This window comes from Ursus maritimus, unplaced genomic scaffold (genome assembly GCF_017311325.1).
Source record: "Ursus maritimus isolate PB19 unplaced genomic scaffold, ASM1731132v1 scaffold_5, whole genome shotgun sequence".
In the NCBI taxonomy this organism is placed as follows: Eukaryota; Metazoa; Chordata; class Mammalia; order Carnivora; family Ursidae; genus Ursus; species Ursus maritimus.
This window is the reverse complement of record NW_024426663.1, coordinates 68,852,053-68,879,635: the sequence shown is the minus strand read 5'-3', so window position 1 is coordinate 68,879,635 and position 27,583 is coordinate 68,852,053. Positions and strand designations below refer to the sequence as shown.

The 27,583-nt window shown below is 40.0% G+C and overlaps 1 protein-coding gene across 1 annotated transcript; it reads left to right on the top strand.

Moving 5' to 3' along the window:
* The first annotated feature begins 1,348 nt into the window (after positions 1-1,348).
* LOC121100765 (zinc finger protein 474-like) lies at positions 1,349-27,558 on the top strand. Its single transcript, XM_040622547.1, has 2 exons — positions 1,349-1,996; positions 26,293-27,558. Exon 2 carries the CDS (start codon positions 26,505-26,507, stop codon positions 27,555-27,557), a length of 1,053 nt encoding a protein of 350 aa, XP_040478481.1. The 5' UTR covers positions 1,349-1,996; positions 26,293-26,504; the 3' UTR covers position 27,558.
* The last annotated feature ends 25 nt before the right edge of the window (positions 27,559-27,583 follow it).

Genomic DNA, 27,583 nt, shown 5'->3' with positions numbered 1-27,583 from the left:
AAAAATAATTCAGATCCATTTTAAAATGTTGACCTGAGTTCTTAAAAGTCGTTTGCTGTAACTTAGGACACATTAGAAAATAAACTCCCTGATGGCTAATGATTTTGAACATTTTTTCATGTGTCTGTTAGCCATTTGTATGTCTTCATTGGAAAAGTGTCTGTTCATATCTTCTGCCCATTTTTTGATTTGTTTATTTGTTTCTCGTGTATTGAGTTTGAGAAGTTCTTTGTAGATCTTGGATACCAGTCCTTTATCTGTAGTGTCATTTGCAAATATATTCTCCCATTCCGTGGGCTGCCTCTTAGTTTTTCTGACTGTTTCCTTGGATGTGCAGAAACTTTTAATCTTGATGAAGTCCCATAAATTCATTTTATCTTTTGTTTCTCTTGCCTTTGGGGATGTGTCATGAAAAAGGTTGCTTTGGCTGATGTCGTAGAGGTTGCTGCCTATGTTCTCCTCTAGAATTTTGATGGATTCCTGTCTCACATCGAGGTCTTTCATCCATTTGGAGTTTATTTTTGTGTATGGTGTGAGATAGTGGTCAAGTTTCATTCTCTTGCATGTAGCTGTCCAATTTTCCCAGCACCATTTATTGAAGAGACTGTCTTTTTCCCACCGGATGTTTTTTCCTGCTTTATCAAATATTAGTTGCCCAAAGAGCCGAGGGTCCATTTCTGGGCTCTCTATTCTGTTCCATTGGTCTATGTGTCTGTTTTTGTGCCAGTACCATGCTGTCTTTGTGATCACAGCTTTGTAGTACAGCTCGAAATCCGGCATTGTGATGCCCCCAGCTTTGTTTTTCCTTTTCAACAGTTCCTTGGAGATTCGGGGCCTTTTCTGTTTCCATACAAATTTAAGGACTGTTTGTTCCAGTTCTTTGAAAAATGTCCTTGGTATTTTGATCGGGATAGCATTGAAAGTGTAGATTGCTCTGGGTAGCATGGACATTTTAACTATGTTAATTCTTCCGACCCATGAGCATGGAATATCTTTCCATCTTTTTATGTCTTCCTCAATGTCTTTCAAGAGTGATTTATAGTTTCTAGAATATAGGTCCTTTACGTCTCTGGTTAAGTTAATTCCAAGGTAACGTATGGTTTTTGGTGCTATTGTAAATGGGATGGATTCCCTAATTTCTCTTTCTTCGGTCTCGTTATTCGTGTATAGAAATGCAACTGATTTCTGAGCATTTATTTTGTATCCTGCCACGTTACTGAATTGCTCTATAACTTCTAATAGTTTGGGAGTGGCTTCTTTTGGGTTTTCCATATAGAGTATCATGTCATCTGCAAAGAGAGACATTTTGACTTCTTCTTTGCCAATTTGAATACCTTTGATCAAAAATAAAGTACTTAATACAATTTGAAAAAAAAAAAAAAAAAGAAAATAAACTCCCCGGAACGTCCACATCTGGTATTTGCTTCTACAGCTACCCTTTGAGAACCATGGAAAATCTCCATCGGTCTCCCTAGGAGGCCAAGGTTCCTCACTATAGATGATGCTTTCTAAAGACCTTAGACAAGATCAACAAGACAGTCAGTAAATTGTTTCTTTTTCTTCCTTAGAAAAAGAAAAAGACAGTTCCACTCCATTTCCTCCCTGAGAAGAGCCTTGTGGCTTAAATTCATGTGCCTCTCCTCCTTTGGGGCTCAGTCCATTGGATTCAACTTCCAAGAAAGCTGAGATCCATTACCTATTGTCCTGTTGGTTTCAGAGTCCCTCCACCCCTTGTTTTGGATTTTTCCAATCCGTTACCAGAGAACTCAATACTGTCCCTTTTGTTGACAGGTTGCCAGGATACCTCTAGGCTACAAAGGCTGGGGTTCCTCTTCCCGGCAGCCCAGCCGCACATACTCTAAGAACTCCTGCAAGAGGGCATGTGAATCTTGGAGCTCCCAGCTCTTCTCTTCCTGTTTCCACCAGCCCCCGCCCTGAGGGGCTCAGCAGAGCATGATACAAGCTGAAGCAGAAAGGTGACAACAAATATTACCAGGTGAGGCTCTCTCAGAAGGCGTGCTTCTCCTCTGCTGTCTAACTAATCAGTCTCCAACCTTACCTTTCCACTAATAATAGATTCTTATGTTAGGTCATCCTGATCTCCTCCACTTCCATCTCACTAGTATATTGTGAATACTTTTCACTATAGAAAAGGAACCCTGAATAAAATAATGAATCATGAAGTAAAAACCCTCAAGTACTACTAAAACAAAGTAACGAGTATCATTTTACTTCATTGGATGATGCTGGCAGTAATGTGAACTATGGAGTCAATGTTTTAGGGGTTAAAAGAGAACGAAAAAATTCTATCTGAAGGGATAATACTATTTAAAGGTTTTATTTATTTATTTTATTTCAGAGAAAGAGAGAGAGAGCAGGGCAGAGGGGCAGAGGGAGAGGGAGAATCCCAAGCAGACTCTGCACTGAGTATGGAGCCTGATGCAGGGCTCGATCTCACGACCCTGAGATCATGACCTGAGCCAAAACCAAGAGTCCGATGCTCAACTGACTGAGCCACCCAGGTGCCCCAGGAATAATATTATTTACCTACTGAGCCACCCAGGGAGCCCCAGGAATAATATTATTTAAATGTATAATTATTTAAAAATAATTGTCTTCAAAGAAAGGTAGATAAAATGTGTTTTACATTAATCCAGGATTATATGTTTATTAATCAAATTATCCCTGAAAGAGAAAGGGTTGAAAAAGGCTATAGTTACTCACTTGAGTTGGCAGATTTTTTATTAATTGAGATAAAGTGTACATAGGGAAATGTAACTGGTCTTAAGTTCTTAAATTCAAGTGCCTAAAATCAGTGAGTTTGACAACTATGTACAACCATGTAAACCATCACCTTAGCCAAGACGTAGGACATTTCTCTCATCCAGAAAGTTTCCTCATATCCTTTCCAGTCCGTTGTCTATGAGCAACCACTGTTCTGATTTCTATCACTAGAGGGTAATTTGGCTGTCTGTGAACTTCATAGGAATAGACTCACACAGTATATATTCTTGTATCTGACTTCTTTGGCTCAGCAGAATGTTTTTGAGATTATTCCATGTTACTGTGTATGTTACTAGTTCAATTCTTTTTATAGGCGAGTATTATTGCATTATAAGATTATCCCACATTTGTTTATCTCTTCTCCTATTCATTGGTATTTGGCTTGTTTCCAATTTGGGTCTCCTATAACTACAGCTGCTGTAAGCACTCTTGTGCAAGTCTCTTGGTAAACATACGGTTTCGTGTATCTTAGGTTCAGAACCCAGCATTGAAATTGATGGTAGATGTATCCTTAACTTTATAATGGGTATGAAATGATACGTCGCTGTGGTTATAATTTGCATTTCCCTGACTAACGAAATTGAGCATTTTTACATGAGCTTGTTGGAGATTGCTAGCTCACTTTTGTTAGCTATCTGGTTACATTTCTTGTTCATTTTAGATGTTTCTTTTCTTGTTTATATCATCTTCAGTGATGTATAATTCACATCCAACGCACACATTTTAAGTACACGGTTTAGTGAGTTTTGACGAATGATTATATCCATCTACCCACTGATGTTATCAATATAAGAACATGTCAATTAGCCTTTGCAGTGCATTCTCCACCCACCCAGCCACCCACAAGCAATCACCGATCTACTTTCTGTCCCTTGCAGATTAGCTTTGCCTGTTCATAGATGGAATAATTCAGCATATTCTTTGTACCTGATTTTTTTTATTCAACGGAATATTTTTGAGTGGGATTTATATCACTGTATCAGAAGTTTGTTCATTTTTTTGTTGTGGGGTATATTCTATTCCATGAATATGCCATAATTTGCTTACTCATTCACCTGTTGATGTACGCGTGGGTTGTTTCTTAAATTTTTCACTATTAAGAGTAAAAGCTGCTATAAACATTTGTATACGTCTTTTGCGGACATATGTTTTCACTTCTCTTGTGATTATTTAGGGATAGAATGCCCATGTCAGTAGGTGGGGGCAGGTTTAACTTTGTGAGATTCTGCCAAACTGTTCTCCAAAGTGTTTATATATTTCACACTCTTGCCAGGCATGTGTGGGAGTTCCAGTTTTTTCCACATCTTCACTAATACTTGGTATTAGAAACCTTTATCATTTTAGCCATCCTAGTGTGTGGTATCTCTGGTTCTAGTTTGCATTTTGCTAATCACTAACAGCTTATGATGTTGAATTGTATTTCGTGAACTTATTGACTATAGTTTTTCTGTTGTGCATAATCTATTCAAAACTTTTGCCCATTTTTTAAAATTGGGTTGTTTGAATTAGGACTAAATATATATATGAAATAAATCCTTTTCAAATATAAGTATTACAAACATTTCTTTCCAATGTATGGCTTTGGCTTTTAATTTTCTTGATGGTGGTTTTTATTTTTATTTTTTTAAGATTGTATTAGTTTGTTTATTTGAGATAGAGAGAGAGGAGGAGCAGAGGGAGAAGGACAAGCGGACTCTGAGCTGAGTGTGGAGCCCAACTTGGGGCTTGATCTCACGATCCTGAGATCATGACCTGAGCCAAAATCAAGAGTCAGATGCTTTAACTGATTGAGCTACCCAGGTGCTCCTTGATGGTGTTGGTTTTTTTTTTTTTTTTAAGATTTTATTCATTTATTTAAGAGAGAAAGATAGCAAGAGAGAGTGTGAGTAGGGGAAAGAGGGGCAGAGGCAGAGGGAGAAGCAGGCTCTCCACTGAGCAGGGAGCCCGACGTGGGGCCCAGGATCCTTGGATCATGACCCAAGCTTAAGTTGCTTAACCAACTGAGTCACCCAAGTGCCCCTTGATGGTGGTTTTTAAAGATCAGAAGTTTCTAATTTATATGAAGGAAAATTTTTAAATTATTTTTCTTGTAAGTTTAGTGCTTTTTTGTGTTTTGTCTGAGAAGTCTTTGTCATAAAGTCATAAAGACATAAAGACAGTCTCCTTTGCTTTCTTCCTGAAGCTTTAAGTTTTTATACTTGTACATTTTATATATTATAGTTTTTATATTTAGTTCTATGACCCACTTTGAATTAAGTTTCATGTGTGGTGAAAGAAGAGAGTTGGTATTAACTTTTTCCCTACGTATATCCAGTTGTTTCACCATCATTTGTTTAAAAAATTTTCTTCCCTCCATTAAATTGTCTTAGCATCTTGGTAAAAAATGAATTGACTGCATATGTGAACCAACCATGTACTTCTGGACTCTCATCTCTTACATGAACCTATTTATCTATTTTTACTGGCGTTGTTAATTTTTAATAAAGCGGCTCATCTTGGCTTAGAAGTAGTGCAGCAAGTATTAAAAACAAATATACAAGTGGAGTCCTTCCATGACTTCTTGCCAGTGGAGCTATGCACAAGCGTTTGAATTAGGTTGGGCATTTTTTCTTGCATGTTGTCCAAATTTTTCCTTAGGCAATAATCTGATTTTAAGTGATTCTATAACAAACAAAACCCAAAAATATACAGTCAGAAATGTATTCAAGAATGATAATCCCAGCAGAAGAGATGCATTTTTCAAATGCATGTATACAGAATGATAATGTGAACTTAATTTTCATTTTTCCATTCAGCAACTTATTGAGAGTCTACTATATTCCAGGCACGGTTTTGGACAAAGAAAGAGGGAAAGAGAGTATTTCTTGGTTCATAATTTTTGCAAGGAAACATTATTTATAATCTCTACTGCCTATTTAACAATGTATTCCTCACAATTATAGAGAAAAAAATCTGTATCTGGTAAAATAAACATCAGATTAAATGTCTTCATACATTCCTGTGAATTGACAGAAAATTATCAACACTCAAGTGTTTACTAAGGAACATTTCCCCAAGCTTTCCAAGTTTGCTATCACTGTCAAAAGATATCCATTCCTTCTGAGCCTCAGAATGTAAACTATCATTTCTTTCCCTTGCATTTTTCAGCTTATTTTAGAATTTGAATTTCATGTATTATTTCAAAGAGAAATTTCTTCACAAACTTGGACCTTAATCTGGCTGTTTCTTCTCTGTGTCTAAATAATTTAAATGAATATGCAATATCATCTTAAATAATTTTCCCTTCCCTGGTGAATGAAACATTTTCAAGAATACATGAAATTCTAAAACAAAACAAAACAAAAAACAAAAAATCCCCATAAGTGGTGAAGAATGTGAACTGTTGCAGAACACCCTTCCTGAGGAAGCAGGTGGTGATTCCTGTGGAGTCTTAAAAACACAGCAGCATTTTCTGAATACCACAGCATACAAGTATGGCACTGGGCATAGCATACACCATGTTGGGGCAGCGGGGAGGGAGAGTGTAGAGGACATAAGCTGTTGAGAGACTCAAAGTGATGACAAGCTGCAAATAGAATGTCCAGAGTGCAACGCAGCAAGAGAGTTCTGTGGTGGTGGTGGTGTTTTTAGAGAGGAGACTCTATGAGGAGCCTGAAGGAGTCCTATGCAAGCAAAGCTTGGTAGAGTTCTGGTTGCGTTGAGTGCTACTTTGTAAATTCATGTTGATTCATAATTGGATGTTTGCTGTTAAAATAAAATGGAGTCTCATCTGTAGGCTCTAATTCAGGAGTCACCAAACTTTTCCTGTTAAATGCCCAGACAGTAAATAATTTAGGCCTTGTGGGCCATATGCTCTGCAGTTGTGGGGCAAAAGCAGCCAAAGCTAAACACAGAAATGAATAAGCGTGACTTGGTCCAGTAAACCCTTATTTACAGAAAGAAGCAGACAGCTGGCCAGATTTGGCTCGTGAGTCGTAGTTTGCTGACACTTGTCTAATCTTCAGTTCTGATGAAATACCTTCCCATCTCATACATTGACATTTAAAGGCCTGTGGCTATGGAACTCTTCTTCCTCTGAGTACCCAGTCCTTTGGGGTTCTCTTCAAAAGAGATATGAGTTCCAAGGGGAATTAAACTTTGAAAAGAATCGCATTCAGAATGTGTATGATCAAGAGAGACAATGTATGAATAAGTTCAGCTCAGGAAAGCCAACTTCTCGGATCCTTCTTCAGCTTTCTGCCTAGTCACACAGCACGCACTGCCTAATCTAGCTAGTCCTATGTCACCTCTGGTGTGCATGCCGATTATCCCATTCTTGGGCGAAGTTCTAGGCCATCGATGGTTGTTGCTCATCTCTTGATAAACTGTCTTTGCCATGAGGGCTTGGTCCAGTACACAGTCCTTGGATGGATTCTCATTTCTCTTCAATTTGATAGAGTTACACTTCTAAAGCTAGAATACTAATTCCGAGTTTCTCGAGGATTGCAAGGAACAAGGGTTAGATGCTCAGGTATCCCCAAGACTTGAGAAAATACTACAAAGCTGGCCGTTAACCCTTCCTCTCTAGAAGTCCTGTTGTGTTTTCACTCCTCCATTTTAATAAAAGGGTTGAGGGACGCCTGGGTGGCTCAATCAGTTAAGCGTCTATCTTCGGCTCAGGTCATGATCCCCGAGTCCTGAGATCGAGTCCCACATCGGGCTCCTTGCTCAGCGGGGAGCCTGCTTCTCCCTGTGCTCCTCCCCCTGCTCGCTCAGTCTCTCTCTCTCTGACAAATAAATAAATAAAATCTTAAAAAAAAAAGGGGGGGGTTGATTTCTGTTTAAAATTTGAATATAAAATCAAGCCAAACTCAGTCAGTTCATTCAGCGTTCAGTTTATTTTGTTGGTACCTACTATGTGCCCAGCACTAGGGATAGAGCTATGTGGAGAGAAAACAAGTCCCTAATGTCTTGGAGTTTATGTCCAAGTGGAGGAGACAAATACTATACATAAATAAATAAACAAGGCAAAAATATAATCAGTGCTGTGAAGAAAATAAAGAGCGGTGTCACTGTGGTGGTGACTGTGTCAATGGTGGTGGCATTGATCACATGTGCATGCATGTGTGTGTGCATGTTGTCTGCGTGTGCATGTGCACTTCTGTGTTCATGTATATGCATGTGTGTGCACATATGTATCTCTACACATAGGTGTGCGTGTGCATATGTGTGTCAGTCTGTGTGTTTAAAAGAGAGAGAAAATCCTGGGGGAAGCGTAGTCAGGACAGCTTTCTTTGAATTGATGATATTTAAACAGAGAAAATATGAGACAGCTTGGCAAAGAACTGGGGGAAGATTCTAGACAATGGCAAGAGCCTGTGCAAAACCCCTTTCCAGTCCCTCCCCTCACCTACCCTGGAGTGAGAAGGACTTTGGGTTCTTTGAGGACCTGAAAAGTGAGCAGGGATAAAGCTCAGTGCTGGCAGGGAAGAGTAAAGAGGGACCAAGGAAGAGACTTAAAGAAGAGCCAGGGTACAGAGGATCTTCGCAGCCAAAAGTTTGGATATTATTTGAGAGTGGTGGGACAACCATGGAACATTTAATCCAGGGAGGTTTAGAACCTGTTTTGTGATTTAAAGGGTTGAATATGACTTCTCTGAAAAAGATGGGAGCACGGGAGGGGTTATTCCCCTGCAGAACTGAGACAGGCGTGAAAGAACAGAGGAAAGAAGATGCCTGAAGATGCAAAGAGCAGAGACAAGGGAAGATGTGAAGGTGAACAGAGAAAGGAGAAGATGAGCAGAGTGGAATATGATGTTTATTTCTCTGCCAAATCATGAATAGGCCATCATATGGAGAATGAATGGACGCTAAATGTTCTAGTGTCTACTGAAGGAAAGCAGTGCCTTCTACCTTTCCTCTTGCTCTCTTCTCCCCAACCCCTTCTCTCCCATGCAAGCCACACTAAGATCAAGAACCTCGTTAGAGAGCTGGGGTGAAGGAAAACACCCTCATGATCATTTCAGCCTGAACTCACCACTGCTGGACTTCTTCCCAGTCCAGAGATATGGTCAAGGGTTATTTTAGTAAAATTACTGTGAAATGAACAAAAAGCAAAATGAGAAGTAATGAGGATGGGAGAAGACATAAACAATTGCAGATAGAGTCAGAATTCAATTCTCAGCCAATAATTGTCCTTATTAGTACCATCTGACGTGATTACAATCCAACATACTGTTACCAAATAAGTGTTAGATGGATCCTGGCATCAGTTCATTGCTAAGTGATGATTATGACAATGATTTTCAATATATTGTCTGACCCAGAAGGAATATGTGTAGAGGTGTGTGTGTGTGTCTGTGTGTCTGTGTGTTCTTGTGTGTCATGATAACAAATATAGCTAATAAAATTCCAGCCTCTTCCTAAGCGACTATATATATATATATTCATTGGAAAGATATAAGTACATATATTCAATTTGTGAAAAACTATTTACATTATGGATCATTTTAAAGTCATAAATGTGTAAAAAGAAATTAGGGTTTACATTATTTGAATCAGTTCATGGTATTTCCCCTCAAAAATACCAAATGATTGTGCAACATAAGAATAAGATAAATCTTGGATTATTTTATCTATTTAGTTCCAAGTGAACCATCTTATATATGAAACACATGACATTTTGATCAACAAAAATTAAAACCTCATTTTCCTCTTCAGTTAGACTATTTCCTATGTCAAATACGGTGTCAAGTAGAGTTTAATTATTTTAGCTATTAGCATATTTATGGGTGATAAGAAACTTGCAAATAAATTTTCAACAGAGACTCCCAGGACAAGCTTATTGATAAGTAGCCCTGGATTACTGTTGTAACTAAAATTACTTAATTGGACACTATCCATTGCTTTCCTAAATAAAATAGGCTCTGTTGTGCTTCACCAACAATTTAATTATCTTTAATGTGATGGCATCTCTTTCAATGTTAATTTTGTAACTAGAATTTTACAGTTAACCAAAAAGAACTGAGTTTTGTAGCCTAAAATCATCATTCCTCCACACAGTATTTGCAGGATAGATTCTAAATCTATGCCTCTTCAAATATTGATTCCATAGCATCTTGAGATATGTCAGACTGTTATTTTATTTTATTTTATTTTATTTTATTTTATTTTAGATGTAAATGTGGTATATAAGGTCTTGGTGTTTGAAAACTAGGAACACGATGGTATGAACAAATAAATGAAAACCAGCTTAAAACATGTAAATTAAAGCTTCTGGGAAGAAAGAACAGTGGGAGGTAGGAGGCAGGGAAAGTAAAGCACTGAGAAATTGCCAAAGCTCACTGAAAGCAAACGGAGATTTCACTAAGGGCATCTCAGCTGTAGTTGCCCACCCTGGAAACCAGGGTAACAAAATAGTTCTCAAGACAGAGAAGAAGGGAAACCTTTTTAGGCAGCTTAGGAGGCACATGAGAAATTTGTCACATTTGTCTCTCAGTTGGAATAGCCTTTTGTAGACAGGACTTCTGGGCATGAAAACTCAGGAAAGGGAAAGGAGGAGAGAGGAAGTAAGAGGATGTTTGTGATGCCTAGTGTTGGTGTCCCATGGACGTAGGCTGATGGAATTCTCCGAAATGTTTACCTGGGAGCTGGGCCAACCACAACCATCCCAGAAAACCCATACAGAAGAGCTCAACTAGACCCTGGGACTGGGGACCCTCGGATTGGCTTATCTGTTCTGTGGGAAGACAAGAAATTGACATGATTTAAATAATATTGTAGCACTAGTGCAGTAGTTACATCCGTGAGGGAAAAGCCGAGATCATCACTGAAGCACTGGTATTGTTGAGCCTCTGACGACCTCCAGACTTCTTACTTTGATAAAAAGATATGCCTCTATTTCGTGAAGTGACTGGAGTAGGATTTTCTTTATTTGTAGTGATGCAAAATTTAACAATACATAATCAAAGTAAACATGTTGTAAAAACTAACCTGTTAACTCATGGTTGGAAGGGTTGGGCTCTTTGGAAATATCTCTAATGAATAATGTGGTGTTGGTGGTGGTAGTGATGGGAGCTCAAAAATTACGACACAAAATATCTGTTCTTGACTTTACTGCCAGAGGCAGCATTCTGGGCTGAATGAATTATTAAATAAACTCAGGCAGGCCTTCTTACCATATTCAAGTCCCTCAGACAGTGGGGCATTTATGAGAAGGATACATGTGCATGGAAATACAGGGAAATCTAAAAACTAGGCCTCCGGAAGCGCAAGACCTACCTGTTCCAGGGGACTTCCAAGCCAGAGAGTTGAGTAGACTCTGTTCTCTGGCCCAGACACCAAAATAATCAGTAGGCAATTTTCATAAATTGTCAGAATTCTAGAAGAAAATCAGAGGAACTTCTCAACCAAGATCTTCCTATTTCTGCTGACTAGAGCATTAATAACCGGATATTACCCCCATTGATTTACAGACCTAAGTTCATCAGGTCTCTTTCTTGAATTCTTGAAAAATCTGAGAAGAACTAGAGACCACAGCCTGCTTCCCTTTTTAAGAGAGGTGGAGAAGGAGTCCTGTCCACAGTCAAGATCCATGAACCCAACGTGGTTACCACTTTCTACCTCTGAGGTGACTGCTTCCTCTTTCATACCTGACATAATTGACAGTGATAGCATCCAAATCTAGTTTTCATTTCTTATTTGGGACATGGTGACAAAAGCTTCAGGTATTCTCTACACTCAGAGTAAGATGTAAAGACTGAAGAACATCACATGTCTTCTGTCCCCAAGTCACAATGACAGCTCCAGGTGTCCTGTCATCAGCCTGTCCCATCAGCTCTACTCTGTTTCACCCACAGCCACTCCCGTTCCCTCTGTTCTGCCTTCCTCCAATGCATCACTTATTTCCTGGGATGTGGCAGCTCTTTCTCACTGTCTTCTCGGCTTGAGTGACCATCACTATTCTTTTCCCCAAGAGAGGAACTTGATTGGACCAGTTCTTTTCATGTCAGGCAATGGAATGGCAGCATTTTGTCTAGCACCCAGTTCTGTTCCAATATGCCCAGATTGGGGAGGGGGAGTTGAGTGACACATTTCATACTGATTAGATTGGATGACTTTAAAAAACGTACTCCTTTATCTCTTAACTTTTCAGTATTTCTTTCCTTTTGGGGACTACAGATTGGAATGTCTCTTTTTTAAGACTTTATTTATTTATTGAGAGAGAGAGAGAGAGAGAGAGAGAGATCATGAGCAGGGGGGAGGGGCAGAGGGCCAAGCAGATTCCCTGCTGAGTGTGGAGCCTGAGAGGGACTCAATCTCAGAACCCTGATATCAAGACCTGAGTCGAAGGCAGACCTGAACCACCAAGGCACCCTGGAATGTCTTTTAATAAAATATGATCTGGGGCACCTGCGTGGCTCAGTCAGTTAAGTATCTGACTCTGGATTTTGGCTTAGGTCATGATCTCAGGGTCATGAGATTTGAGCCCCACATCAGGCTCTCCCTCTTTTCTCTCTCTCTAATAAGTAAATAAATAAAATCTTTAAAATAAAATATGATTTGACTTAGCTAACTCAACTTTGGAATTCCTCATAATATTTTAGCAAAAGGAGAATAATTTCAGAAATCTCTAGTTAGTCTCCTAATTACATTTTCCCACCTGCTGAGTTTATGAAAATATGGAGAAGAAGACAGACATTAAAGCCATAGAGTGACAATGATGATAACATACTTACCACCTACCACACAGCGTGCTAAGCATTATATCTTACTTTAAAGCCTCACAATAACTATGCCACCTATTATTATCCCACTAAACCTAAGATGAAACTGAGACACCCAGAAGTTACATATCCCAAGATTCCACAACTGATAAGCATTTTGGAGCTGGCGTTTCAGATAGGTCTGAATTTATAGAAGGGGTATGCAAGAAGTACTTTGGAGTGGAGACTAACTAGAGTATTACTTGAGTCTTTGCTATAAGCTACTTTTTCTGCTTTTACTTAGCAAATTAGACCTTACCAGGGGATTTCATGGTTGGCTTGAACTTGGACTTTTTTCCCAGATAGTATCAAACTTAAGATTTCAGTGACCTGATCCCAGGCCACACAGAAAGGGGAACGGGACTTGGTTTAAAGTTCTGTCTAAATGCAGCAAAATTCTACAGCAGAAGTTTGCTTTCTGGTCCAGAAGTGTTTGTCAGGATTTTTAACAAAAATATTTAGACATGTGTCAGCTACTAGTAACGTAAGATGGGACATGGAGGCGACTGTTTGAAACAACATTAAACAGATTTTGAGAACTGGAAGAAACATATACGTCTGGCTTTGTGTAGTACACATAGTCTCAAGAAGTTAGGTACAAGTTACATTTTGTAGATCAGGGTGATCTATTTTCCTACTAAATGTTTGCTTTTAGAGAAAATTCTGCAATGGATCCTTTTAGGAAACTAAAGAACTTCCTTTGTGTAATTCTTAGATGTGAAATGTTGATATTTTCCAGATTTTCTTACTCAAGACCTTTTTTCAATCATATGTTGCATGTGTTATAAAAAAATCTATAACGTTTCCTCATTTCCTGTAAGGCAATCAGATTTCCTGAAAGTAGCTATGGTGCTTTCCATAATTTGTTTTCAAATTACCTTCCCTGTTACTTATATCTGTTATTCTTCATTCTTTTGCCTCTGCCATTTCACCCACTTCTTACTACCCATCCACACACACATGCACACACAACCACTTACACCTGTTTACCAACTCATATATACACAGCCATTTACACACTCACAACCATCCACTCACACCTATCCACACATCCCAATCACTCATACTCATCTAAACACACATTTACTCATATTCATACACATACCACACTTAATAATTCATATCCATTCACACACTCACATCCATCTCTCCACTCGCATCACACCTATCCATTCCTTTATCCATGCACGCACCTCTCTTCACTCATACTCATGTGTAACCCACATTCATTCACTCATATCCATCTACACACTCGTATACGTACACTCACTCTCAGTTTTACACATTCGTAGACTCATACACATTCCCACTCATACAGGCCCACCCATCTACTCACACCCATCCTCACACACCCACCAACTACTATCCATCTACACACTTACACTCATGTACCCGCTCACCCCCACACACTCATCCACTTACATCCATATACTCACATCTCATTACATACCCATCTGCTTATAGGCATACACGCACCCAGACCCCACCTCCCCAGACTTTCGCATACACCATACACACACCTGTCCTTCTTGCCACAAACCAAAGCCCCATGATTTTCCAAGCATGTCATGGTCTTTTAGGTCCCACATCTTTGCATATGGTGCTGTCTGTGTCAGCTGGAAATGTCTTTCTCTCTATGTATCTCCTATTCTTCTTTCACAAGCCAGCCCAAATGACATTGTTATTCTACACACAACTGTAACTTTATTTGTAATAGCCAAACTGTCATCAGCCTGAATGTTCTTGAACAGGTAAAACAAATTATGGTACATGCCTACCGTAGAATAGTAGTTGGCCATTAAAAGCAGCTAATTATTGAAACATACAACAGCTTAGATATATCAGCAGGGAATTATGCTGAGAAAAAAAGCCAATCCCAGAAGGTTGCATACTGCATGATCCCATTTATAGAACATTTTGAAATTAAAAAAATTATAGAAATGGAGGACAGATTAATGATGTCTAGGAGTAAGAGATGGGGACTTGGAGGGGGCAGTGGGAGGGAGAGAGGTGGGTATAATTTGGTGACATGAGGCATCATATTGTGTTAGAACTGTTCAGTATCTTGACTATAGTAGTGCTCATGTTTATAGGTGGTAAAATTGTATAGAGCTTAATACACACATGAATACAGATAAAATTGGATTATATCAATATCAGTATTCTGGTTGAAATATATTATAATTTTACACAGTGTTACCACTGGGAGAAACCAGACAAGGGCATAAGGGATCTTTATTTTTTTTTCGTAGAAATGCATGTCAAGCTACAATTATCTTAATAAAAATTGCAATTAAGAATATAATCATCATGTCATCTTCAGACCTAAGACGTTAACATTAATTTTTGATATCTAGATAACAAGATACATTTTAAAGGATCATGATGTGATAAAACCAAATGGGATGAAATGCACCTAGGAAAATGTAAACTTCTATAATTAGATTCGAATAGTCAATCACATCAGTGCAGACTGAGGGAGACCTGGTTCAGCAGCAGATCACATGGCTGCAACTAGGGCTGGGGACACAATGATAAAGCAAACCAACCATTCACCACAGCTTTAAGCAACACCTTCTGAAGTTGAATTACCAAGTAGGTCTTCTTTGTGAGGAGCACACAGACAGGGAAACATGAAGGAATGCTCCGTATTTTGGGTAGCTACATCATGCTAATGCAGTAACTTACCTGGTGCAGCCCTCTTCTACCTATGGAGAAGTTCCAAATACAACTCAGTTATTGACCAAATAGTCTCACCTCTGTATTAAAATAAGATCTACCTCTTTTTTCTGAGTACTACTGGCAATATCTCTAATGTTCCTGTGCTGTTTGTACAGTTTATTCCAAATTTCTTTTTTTGCTTTTCTCATGTTCATATAATGCATATACATGGGTATGAAATGGCTGAACTGTAATGACCATGAACTATTGATGCCATTTTACGGGGTTATACAGAAAGTGTCATTGGCACAGCATGTTGGGGGCTCCTTTTTATGCTAAGGTTCTGCAGGGAAGGACAAAGTTTCTATACCTTTTTTGGTTCAGTGGCTGGGCCTGAAGAATGTGCTAACAAAAGACAGATTAACAAGAGAAAAATCGAGTGTATTAACATGAGCTTCAAATACACACACAGGAGGACTCAGTGATGAGACACTCTCAGAATGGTCAGAATTTGAGGTTTATATTGCATCTTAACAAAGAACAATAAATTTGTAGAGAAGTGACAAGGCAAAAGTATTTAGGCTTTTAGAGGTAGCAAAATATAGGAAGGTAAATATATGGGGGAAACTAATAGAAGATACAGGCTATTTAGTGATGTGGTTTGTAGCTTCCTCTTGGTGCTTGTCTCTGAGCTGACAAGAGTCTAGAGATACTTTGAGTTTCCCTTCCTGATTTGGGAGAGGTATCTTTACAAAGTTATGTCTTCCTTTTAGCCAAATAGAGTGAGAGCAGAGAGCTTTCCTGGTATCTTCTTCTTCTCAATTGCCTTCGGCTCAAAATAATCCTTGTGCCAAAGTGGTACAATCTGATACCCTACAATTGCAAATAGGAAATCACTCTACAAAACAGAAATGGCTTTTCAGCTCAGAATCCTTTCCACCTAAGAAGGGTTTAAAGATCCAGCTCCATCGTTTGGGAAGGCTGCTTGCGGTCCTCACAACACAGTTGAAAAGAGAGAAGGGGACCCTTGTCATGTACACAGCACACCCCTTAACAAGAAGTGGAGTCAGTTAACCACAAGCATTTTCTGAAGAAAACAGTCAATAAAGATTCTACCTTATGTAAACATGTAGGTGCCAAGACAAAGAATACAGTCAAAGAGGAAAGGGGAATACAAGCTTGACATGTAGACAGGAAAGCTGTATAGACCACACTGAGGAGAATGCCAAATCTGAAAAGATTATTTCCTGAGTCACACTGGTTGAGGGTCCTAACCAGAGCTAGAAAGAGATAATGGACTCTGCTGTATAATATTATGTGAATATTTGTGCCTTTTTTTTTTTTTTTTTACCAATGGGTGAATTGTATTATAATTCTCATTCTAGACAGCCACCCGGGACATCTTATCATGGCCCTGGGATGGAGTCCCCCCAGTGGTGTTTCCAGTGGAGACTAGAGCTGGGTGACTGTGAACTATTAAAATTCCAGGGTACAGTGTGGCCAAAACTAGCTGAGTAACATTTTTGCAGAAGTATGCATTCACAGTGCTGGTCTCTTTCTTTTGGGGTGTTTTAGTTTGCTGTTACTGCTGTAGCAAAATACAATAACATTAGCAGTTTAAAACAACCCAAATCCATTACCTCATAGTTCTCTGTGTCATAAGTCCAACATGGGTCTCTTAAGGCTAAAATCAGTGTCAGCCAAGCTGTGTTCATTTTTAGGAGCCCTTTTTGGAAACCCCATGTCTCTTTGGTCTTCCCAACTTCTAGAGACCATACACATTCCTTAGCACATAGCTCCTTTCCTCCATCTTCAAGTCAGCCATGGGTGGTTGGGTCTCTTTCTTCTTCAGTTGTCCTACCTCTTTCAGTGAAAGGCTGTCCACTTTTGAGGACTCGTGTGATTATATTGGGCTTATCATTTCTAATCCTTCTTCCTCCAGAATATAATAGAGTTAAAATATAAGCCACACTTTTCTAGTGTGAGCTGGTCAGCATTGCCTTATGGCTCCAGAGCAGCAAATTAGCAGAGGAGTCAACCACAGGTTACCTTCTCCATGTTGTGTTGGGTTGTCCTTCCAGACCTAAAGTGGAGACAGACAGACAGTGGAAACAATGAAAAAAAATGCAAGAGAGAGCACAGAAGGTGGGAAAAGAGCCTATTGAAACCACAAGAAAGTGGAAAAAATCAACATCCTCAGAGTTGATTTTAAATTGTATTCTTCTAATCAAATACTCTGATCTTTCTGATCCAAAGTATGACTTAAAATACACACGGATCTTCTTTGTGTTTACTAAAGGAAAACAGAACAAAGCAGTTTGACACTCTGACTGACTTCCTTGCTATCTGATAGTTACCAGACGTGGGGTGGAAGGAGGCTTTCAGTAAATTTTAAACTACCAAAAAAATTAAACTACAAGCTAAGAAGGTTTGCAAATAAAGAGCTGTCACCACATTTCGTGTTTGGTCTGGACTCTGGGGACAGAGAGGATGGGCAAGTTCCTCCTAGATACCAGAAGACACCTTCTAGTGGTTTTCTGCTGCAGGGAATAGCCCATGTAAGATTCCTGAGCTATGAAAGGATGTTGTATGGAGGACTCTGAACCATTAGGGATCTCAGACCATCTGGCTAGTGAAAGAGTGCCTTGTTCATGAGAGTCAAAGATGTCAAATGGAATGACAATAGCTTTTTGATGACTTATTTACATAGGAGGACCAGAGATGTGGGGAGAAGAGCAACAAAGAGCCCATGTTCAGAAACAGCCTTCAGCCTGTGGCCGTATATAAACTCCCAGGTCTCCAGCGCCACCACCAGGGAAGTCATGCTGAGCAGACCAGAAAATAGAGGCGCATTCATTACACACACAGCAGAAGCCCAGCCTCATGGGCTCGGCCCTGTTTTTGACTTTCTTCCCAGGGACTTCCCTGAGAAATAGCTTTGGGTGGAGAGAGCATTAACAAAGGGTGTTGATGTCTGCAATGAATGGTAATGACGATCAATTTAAGCGTCAGCCAGGCTGTGGGAGGCACCGACCTCCCGAAGGTGTGTAGCACTAAGGCACGATTTCGAGGCTGTTGTCTGGTAAGTGGGTGATGTGGTTAAGAAAAGGTTCCTCCAGGATACAGGGAGGCCCATCTCTCATTGGCCAATCTCTCCTGGCCAGGCAGCTTCCCTCAAAGGCAGCTGTATTCTTCTTTGTGCTTGTTTCCACCTGGACACACGAATCCAGTGACTCTCTCTCTGATACCACCCTGTGGTTTGCAGGTCTGTGCCAAAGATATCCCACGGAGGTAGCGCACTGAGACAATAAATCATGAGCATGAAGACAGTGGGAACTCTGTGCAGACATATCGCGTGATGAGGGCTAGGAAACACATGCCTCTATTTATAGTTTTTAAATTCTGAAATGGTATCTATCCTTTCCCCCACTATGTTTTATCATAATACATCACCTTTAGACACTTGATGGATATCTGCTACCTCATTCTAGGCTGAGAAAGAATTACTGTGCTGCTCTTATACATTTTCAATTCTAACTAATTTATAGGTGATACTTGACAAAATGGCCAGTTTGTCAGAAAGAAAAAGTGCACCAGATTCTGTAATCCATACAAGGAAGCGTAATTCTCTTAGGAAGTATTTGCAGCCCAAATCTTGGAAATCTAGCAATACATTGTTAATGGTTTGTTGATGTTCTTTTGACTGACTGATTCTTTCTTTAGATTAATAACTTAAGCGAGCCAACATTCTTCATGTAAGGGATCATTTAATGGTAAATCAAGAACCGTTGGCTTAAGCAGAAGAGTAGCTCTTGTTATATCAGCGGTAACTAAATAATTATGGGAATGCCTCCAAAAAGTTCAGATGGTCTCCAAACACATTTCTTTTTGTGTTTTTCTTTTTTTCTTTTTTTGGTTCTATCATCTCTCCTGTGGCTGATCTAAACACTGGCTGCTTGATTTTTTTTCTCTCTGAAATTAGATTCATCATTTCCTGTGACCTTCCATTAATGTATGAAAATTCCTCCTCAGGTCACTGATTCTTTCTTTTCCCTTTGGATATTTCCTTCCCTCCTAGAAATAAGTCTTTCAGCCTCACTCTGCTGTCATTACAAACCTTTGTTTCTGAATTTTTATCAATAAATCTGTCATGCTTCTAGTAAATATTTCCCATAGAAAATCCTTCATCTGGATTCACAGTTGACTGAGGGCGAGTGCTCCTTGAAGTGATATTCAAATATTTAATTGAGGAGAAAAATGGAGGAAAGGAACACTTTAAAGTGAGGATCACATATGGTCAGGAATTCAGATGCCTTTGAGAATCAAGAATGAATTACAAATAAATAAAGCAAAGGACTGAACTAATGAGAAACTTTGGAAGAGTGCAGACTGGCGGTCTGACCCACAGGCACAGCCTTTATTCAGTATCAGTTTATGTGGGTTGTTGCCACATTAGAATGTGGGCTCTGTATGGCCAGCTTTCCCACTTTCTCAAAAGAAAACAACATCCTGATTTTGTGTGGTATCTCCCAACTTTAAAATAATGGCACCTAATTCAGACTTAAAAAAAAAAAAGGTATATTTATTTATTTTAGAGAGACAGAGAGAGTGAGTGAGTGTGGGAAGGGGCAGAGGGAGAGAATCTTCAAGCAGACTCCCTGCTGAGCACGGAACCCGATACAGGGCTTGATCCCACAACCCATGAGATCAAGATCAGAGCTGAGATCAAGAGTTAGATGCCCAACCAGCTGAGACACCCAGGGACCCCAAAACATTTTGATCTCCAGGGAGGTCAAAAAGAACTTATCAATGGGCCAGACTTGGCGTATCAACCACTGCTTTAAAGTCTTGAGAAAGAGCAATTTGGAATAGAGCTATTTTTTTGGAATAGTATGTGCCAGATGTTAGAAAGGATGGTTTGTATGCTTGTTTATGATTCAACAGCCTGACTCCCCCACTTTTTTTTGTCTGCCCTTTGAATTTCTGTACATGATAGGATTCTAATGTGATTATACTGATAGTTTCCATAACTAGTTCTCCACCACTCCAAATGTCAATGTTACAATTACATGATCATACCTGTGTGGTGTTCGTGACTCTTGAGTACTCTGTGATTTGGAAGCTCAATATAGAGTGAAAATTACAGACTCAATCTAACAATAGCCTTCATAGGGTGGTATTATGAGCTTTAACAACATAAAATGTCCTTACCAAAAGCTCTACTTAGAAGTGTAAAGAGTACATTTCTCCTGTTTTCTGTTTGCATGGCTTTCCTAACACCATAGACTATTATGTCTACACCTGACAATTAGATTGAATGAAGGTGAAGAAAGTGACTTCTTGGTTTGAAGTTCTTCACAGTGAAGGGAAGACAAGGAAGGGTAAATTTTCATTAGCTATTCAAAATCAGCCTGGAAATGCCAACAGGGACAGCCAGATTCCCTTGAAGCCTTATGCTTCAGGCTCAATGGTTTTTCTGAGTATGTTTTTATTTGTTCACCTTTTAGACACTGCTCCTGTCTTTCCTAAACTAGACCACCTCCAGTTCCTAGTTGCTCTCGCCTGGCCTTTTGTCACTCCCATTGGAATTGTTGAGGACCACAAGTGCTACTGGCCCAGGCGCTACTCAGAGGGGAGTGCAGAGAATCAGCCAGAGTGATCTGCACCACTCCCCTCAACCCTCCCTGGTCATCCTTGATCTAGGAATGGGATCACTTTAATTTGACTCCCTATGTGACAGTGATGGCCTGAAGGTTGGGCAGTCATTGTAGAGGAGAATCACATAAAAATGAAGGAAAATATGAATATGCTTAAAATGGCAGATTTCCTCTTTTGGTTTAATTCAATCAGTCACAAAAGGAAGAGCAACATTTTCTAGTTCTTGAAGCATGGTGATGGTGTAAAATTGCAAAAATATGTTTTCAGTGGTCTGAATGAGTTGAGGATCGAATGTTAAGATAAGCACCATATTATTTTCTAAGATGCTACAAAAGAATTCGTTTGAGTTTATATTTATTACAGTAGTGAGGTAATGTGCAGCTTGAATATTACAGATTTTTATTACTTATATTCTGAGGGTGGTTGTATCAGTCAGGAGAACCATGCCAGATGTTAGAAAGGATGGTTTCTATACCATACCAATTATTTAATTATAATTTCATATAAAGAATTGTTAACCGAGAAAGAAGTTGTTATGTAGATAGTAAGTAGTAGGACATAAAGAGAACACAACTCTATGAAGGAGACAGCAGATACCCACTCCTAGGACTGAAGTATCAAAAGAAAGAGGTAAGGGTTAATCCTACCCATTATGGACCATGTGGAGTCCCAGAGTGAGCATCCCAAAGCTGAATACAGAAAAGAGCATTTGGAATACACAGACGATGTTAATTGTCACAACAGCGATGCCTTCTAGCTCCTTCAAAAGCTTATGGAAAAAATAAGTTTTGATTTTCTCAAAGCAAAATATGTCATTTGAATCTGTTCCCAAAAAAAAGAATTCTAGGAAAGGAAGATCGTCAATCAATTTCTTAAGGACCATTGGTTCATATTTATAGCTTCAATTTTTTTAATTTCTGATTTTCAGGAAAAAGTGTATGTTTAGTAAGACAGTTTTGCCCCCAAAGTGTACTCTCTCTCAAAAAAAAAAACTTCGCTGAAGTTTAAAATACCACTGTTAGAATTCATTTTGTGCTAAGCCAATGACCAGTTATTAAAATACAACTGTATCTCATTAGAATTAGGTTCTAGTTATAGGTTTCGTGCAGGGAAAAGGCTCTTTAAAAGTGGCTAAAATAAAGTTGGATATTTAATTCTCTTATGTAAATAAAGGCTAAGGGTGACACTTGAAAGCTTATAGGGTGACTCCACCATTATTGGGAACTTAGGTCCATCCAAGTGTCTGCTCCATCGTGTTAGGGGTCACATGAATATAGTCTGGTCCACGATGGCTGCTGGAGCTCCAGCCATCACATCCATGTTTTAAGCATCAGTATGAAGGAAGGAAAGAGGAGCGGGTCGTGGACATGTCTTACACAATTCTGCAAAGGGGTCTGCAGACTTTCAGCTGGGAAATCATGTGCCCAGCTAAAAATTGGGGCTCTCTTAATTTGAGGAAGTTGGGCAAAATAACTACTGGTGGGGAACTAGTTGTCTTTGCCAGACTGTGGGAGGGATATTACCTCATCAATCATAAGCCTTGGTGTGAATACGACTATCAGCTCCTTTTTGAAAGCGAGGCTTCAAAAGTAAGGAAGACTAGCCAGCATATGAGGACACCAGGCAGGGGAGAATGGAGCCTGCTGAATGGGGTGGATAGAGGATATTAAAGACAAACCTCCTCTATTTTATAATTTTGCTCAGAGCCAGCATCAGCTCAACTCCATCTTTCTTATTTATTCATTTGTCCATTTAAAGAATTTGGATTCTATACTAATAGGGAAGGGGTAATGAATCACTTACATTTATTTTGTTTCAAAAGACTAAATTTTTAAAAAAGATTTAATCCTTTGGTTGTGCTCTTGCCCCCCCCCCTTTTTTAAATAGGGTAACACCTTCTAATGCCAAGTTGGGTTTGGTTATTATATGCATCTTTGTGAGTGTCTCTCCCTTCTCGTGAACCCCAAAGGGCATGGAAAAATGGCATCATATTGATAAAATGTGATGCTTTCCAAGACATTCTTTAAATATCCTATGTGCAAATATGGTCAAAAAGAATAATTCAGGCCAACTGGAGTGAACGTTTCTCCACGGTTGCTTGGGGTAGAGCTGGCTAGCTTTGCAAAGTAGTTCTCTTTATAAACTCACGATGTTACTTTATGATGTGTCTGTGTGGCAAGCCAATTTCTTAAGTGATTTAACTATATGTATTTGGTATTTTCCAGTACTTGGGCTTTTAGAACTAACATATAGGGGAGAGCTACTGGCTGGGTTAGGCCTTGCAAGAATCACTCACTGGTGGAAAGAAACATCGCAATGTTCTCCATGAGACACTGCAGTTCCCCAAAATTTCACTTCTTTCAGCTACCTCGTCTTTCATATTTTGGTAACTTTAAGCACAGTAAGACAGCGATTTCAGGAGAACATTGAAGGAGGAAAGAGATGATGGGAAAAAAGATGAAGATACGATTAGGGATTGACGATGCTCTCGTGTTTGCTGCAGAGAAAATATCGCTAGCGGAAAAATGCCCGCGTCCATGAAGATCCATCCCTAATCAAACCAGGGAAGGGACTGCAAAGGGAGCACCATCTGGCCTCTTGGGGTGGCCTTTGCTTTCACCCCGCACTCATTATACCACCCGAGGTCCCCCTGGCCTGTCCCCACACCTGGGTAATAATGTAGATTTCTCTCAGGGACTTTGGTGAGATCAGGAAAAGGATCCATATAGTACATGCCGCAGAGGGACAGCGTCGTTGAGAAAACCACTCCCAGCAAAATGAGCCTTGTTGCTTCAGGAAAAATGCTGTCCCCAGTATCTCCAGTCTGTCTCTCCTGCTTTTTCCATCTCAGAGGCCTGTCTCCTCCTGCGCCCTCTTCCCATCCTCCCTTTCACCTCTTCCTTCTCCTCAAGGGCAGCATAAAGGCCGTTGGGAGCTCAGTTACCTTCCCGTGAGACGTATGAATCATATATTAAAACCGGGATAAAAACTAAAGAGGAGAAGCTCTTTCGGTGGAATTTGAGGCAGAATGAATCATGGAAAGAGCCGACTACTGGAGCCAAAGAGAGCTGGAATTGGTTCCCAGTTCTGTCACTTAAAAACGGACTGTCTTGGGCAAGTTACTTGTCTTTTCTGACTCATAGTGTCTTCACTTATGAAACTGAAACAATCATACCTGTCTTCATTTGAGATTAATTGAAACTGTGTATATAACAAATTAGTACAATATCTGATGCATAGTTGGTGTTCAGTAAATATTAGTTCTCTTACCTGATCCTAAGGAAGACAGGAGTTGCTGGGACAAGTTAGGGGGCCTACCCAGCATTCTGATCTGCTGGGAGCAGTGTGTGCATGCGTGCATGGGGGGCGGGGGGAGAAACTGTGAGCAAGTTTAGGGGAAGTAAGGTTATTGAGTTGCATCAGTTTTTCCTGTTGTCTTAAGTCCTTTTGTTATCTGCAGCTTCCTGGTGTGAAGGAAAATGGGAAAGGAAAACAGGATCCTTGTTAAACAAGATGCCAGAACCAAGGAAGCAGAGTGGTTTGGGGGTTATTTCCCCCATGTGCTGATAAAAACCTCATGAAATCATTTCCCCAGATTCCTTGTGTTTTTTAGATCCTCTTTCTCTTTTGGAGGGTGCCAGTCAGGTGACACATGTTTCTGTGAGCTCCGTTTTCTGTGCTGGCTACCCTGGGGCCAATGCATTCTTTTGTCACATGTGTTAATATCACTGTCTTAGGATCTGTCAAAATGAAGAATCGCTTCCTTCTCTGTGCCAGGAGTGATCCGATGGTCTTACTTGCAAAGATTCAGACCTTCCCTTGCACCAAAATACAGGAACGAGGCATAGGTCTTCCAGCTTTGTTTGTCCTTTATCAAATGCAATGCCCAGGTTTTTTATATTCTAGCCGGCCATCCCTGTGCCCTCTGAACTCAGGGGTCTGCTGTGGTCCGCAGGGTCCAGCCTCAGACTAGGCACTGCTCCTTTTGTGGTGGGGGTGTGGGTGCTACAGAGCCTCTCGTCCAGACCCGAATCCCCCTTCAGGAAATGAAGGAGGCCCTGAGATGTCTGACAGTAATCTTTCTTGGGGCCTAGGCAATAATCTTCACCCTTGATGAAACTGACTCATGCCTTTCCCCAAGGTAAAAACTCCTTAGCCTTCTGCCCATGATGAGATTTTATCAGCCCGCCCTTCTGGTTTGTTTAGGAAAATCATGAGCCATGTTGTTACAAAAATTATTTTGAAGATAGATAGATAATATCTATTATAGTATATAGTATTAATATAATTATATGTGATTAAATATAATGCATTAATAATTTATTATTGATAATTATAACTTAAATTTAAAATAATCTAAAATAATAAATTATGAATATAATATATAATATATAAGCTATATTTATAGATAACATATTACCTATGTTATCTATCTTCCATATATATTATATATATGTAATATGTAACTATAATATATAAATAGGCAATATTTATCTAATTGTATATTATCTGTTATCTAATATTTAACTAGTATCTATACTATTTATCTGTATAGCTAGAGATAGAGATAGAGATAATACAAGGAATTAAGTACAATAGCTATTTAAAGAACATCAAGCAAATCTGAGCCTCTTCATCCCCAGGAAGATCTATAGATATTTTACCAGGAAGGGTATAGGCTGGGGTCGCATTCTTGGCTTGACATCTATGGCCCCAATTTATTCCTCCTCCATTCCCATAACAAAGAAAAGTGGATACATGGTAGGTTATAAGAAGTTTACCCCCTCTTCAGGTTTTTCTGATAATCCTCATAATATTCACTATTAAATTCCTTCTGCAGGGGCTCTTAACCTTAGACTAATGGGTATTCATTAAGTCTGACCTATTACTGTATCTCAAATAAAATACATATTGCGGCCAAAGATATTTGATCAATTATTTCAATAAAATTAGTTTCACCTGTAATCGTAAGATTTTTTATACTTTGCCTTTAAAATCATAGGCTTCAGAGAACTGTCAAAAGGATCCATGGCACTAAAAAGCTAAGAATCCCTAAGGGAGTGGAAGAAGGTCTTAATAGATTATCTGCAGTTTCATTAATTTAATTGTCACAGTTCTTAGTTCTGTCTTCCGCAGTCTCACCACCATGCCTCTGTTGATTTTTGCCGTGTGTGTCTCTGATCTTTCTCTGGGCAGAACACTACTTTCACTGCAGTAATAGTGCAATTCGTAGTGGAAATTGTCTTCAGATTTATTTCACCATTTACTGAACAAATCTTATGTGCTAGTTACTATCTAGCCAAAGAGGATACTAGTTTAAAAAAAAAAAAATTACTGCTCTTTATCAACTTACGATCTAAGAGTGGTGTGTGCGTGCGTGTGCGTGTGCGTGTGTGTGTGTGTGTGTGTGTGTGTAATGAGTTCTTGATTTATGTTTCCCCCGCAGATCTTGGAGACATCTGAGGTTTAATGAGGACTTTCCAGCATTCCAGACTGCTGCCCTGCAATGAAGCTCTGAGTCATGGTCTCTGGGTCTAAGGAGTTGGCAACAATGTGGAACCCCAGGACAGCCAACCTGACTAACCTTCACTCCGAGCAGAATCCCAAAATGAGTCTGGCCTGAAATCAGAGCAAGCCCAGAGAAAGACTTGCTTGTTAATGGAAACAGGAAAGGAGAGAAAGGTTTGTAACAAATTGCAACAGACTTTCCATCATTCTAAAGAGCCCACCTTCCTTATCAACCAGGCCGTTCTTTGTGGTGACTCCCATTCTAGCCTTTTGCCAGACACAGAGCATGTCAGTCGTGCTGGAAAAATAAAGACAGGACCTCAGAAAACAAGACCTGGAACGGTGATACTCTCAAAACGGTCCAGTAGGAGAATTATGTCGGAAAGTCAGCCCGGCCCCCCTGTGATCCCGTCCCGCAGGCCTGGATTCCGGGTGTGCTATATCTGTGGCCGAGAATTTGGGTCCCAATCAATTGCCATTCATGAACCCCAGTGCTTGGAGAAGTGGCGGACTGAAAACAGCAAGTTGCCCAAGCACCTGAGGAGGCCAGAACCCTCCAAACCACAGCCTCTTGGGGGCAGTGGGTCCTACAATCTTCAGGCAGTGAACGAGGCAGCATTCCAAAGTTCCCAGGCTCAGCTGCTGCCCTGCGAATCCTGCGGCCGCACGTTCTTGCCAGATCGTCTTCCTGTTCACCAGAGAAGCTGCAAGCCGAAGGGTGACGGGCCCAGAGCACCAACCCCCAGCACTTCTGATGATCGCACTGGTCCCAGGAAAGCTGCTGGTGGCATCCCAGCCCGACCAAAGGCTCTCATCTGCTACATTTGTGGTAGGGAGTTTGGCACTCTGTCCCTTCCCATTCATGAGCCCAAATGCCTGGAAAAGTGGAAAATAGAAAATGACCGGCTCCCCAGGGAGCTCCGCCGACCACTCCCACAAAAGCTTCAGCCACTTCCCACTGGACAGTCCAACGAAGAGGGGCCAAGTCAAGTTCAGCTGGTGCCCTGTCCAAACTGCAGCCGGACCTTTGCCCCGGACCGCCTCCTGATACACCAGAGAAGCTGTAAAGCTCAACTGAGTGGGCCAAAAATGCAGAATTTGACCTTAGGGAGTAAAGGTGGCCTAAAACAGTCCACTAATTCCAAGCAGCAAAGCAACATGGCAGCGCCCATGATGACTGATAAGGTAATTCATGCCAAGTGAGGTGCTTTGGGTGGACCCACGGGTAC

Excerpts from the sequence above, each read along its gene's own strand:
- LOC121100765 (XM_040622547.1), top strand. The coding sequence starts at position 26,505 with ATGGAAACAGGAAAGGAGAGAAAGGTTTGTAACAAATTGCAACAGACT.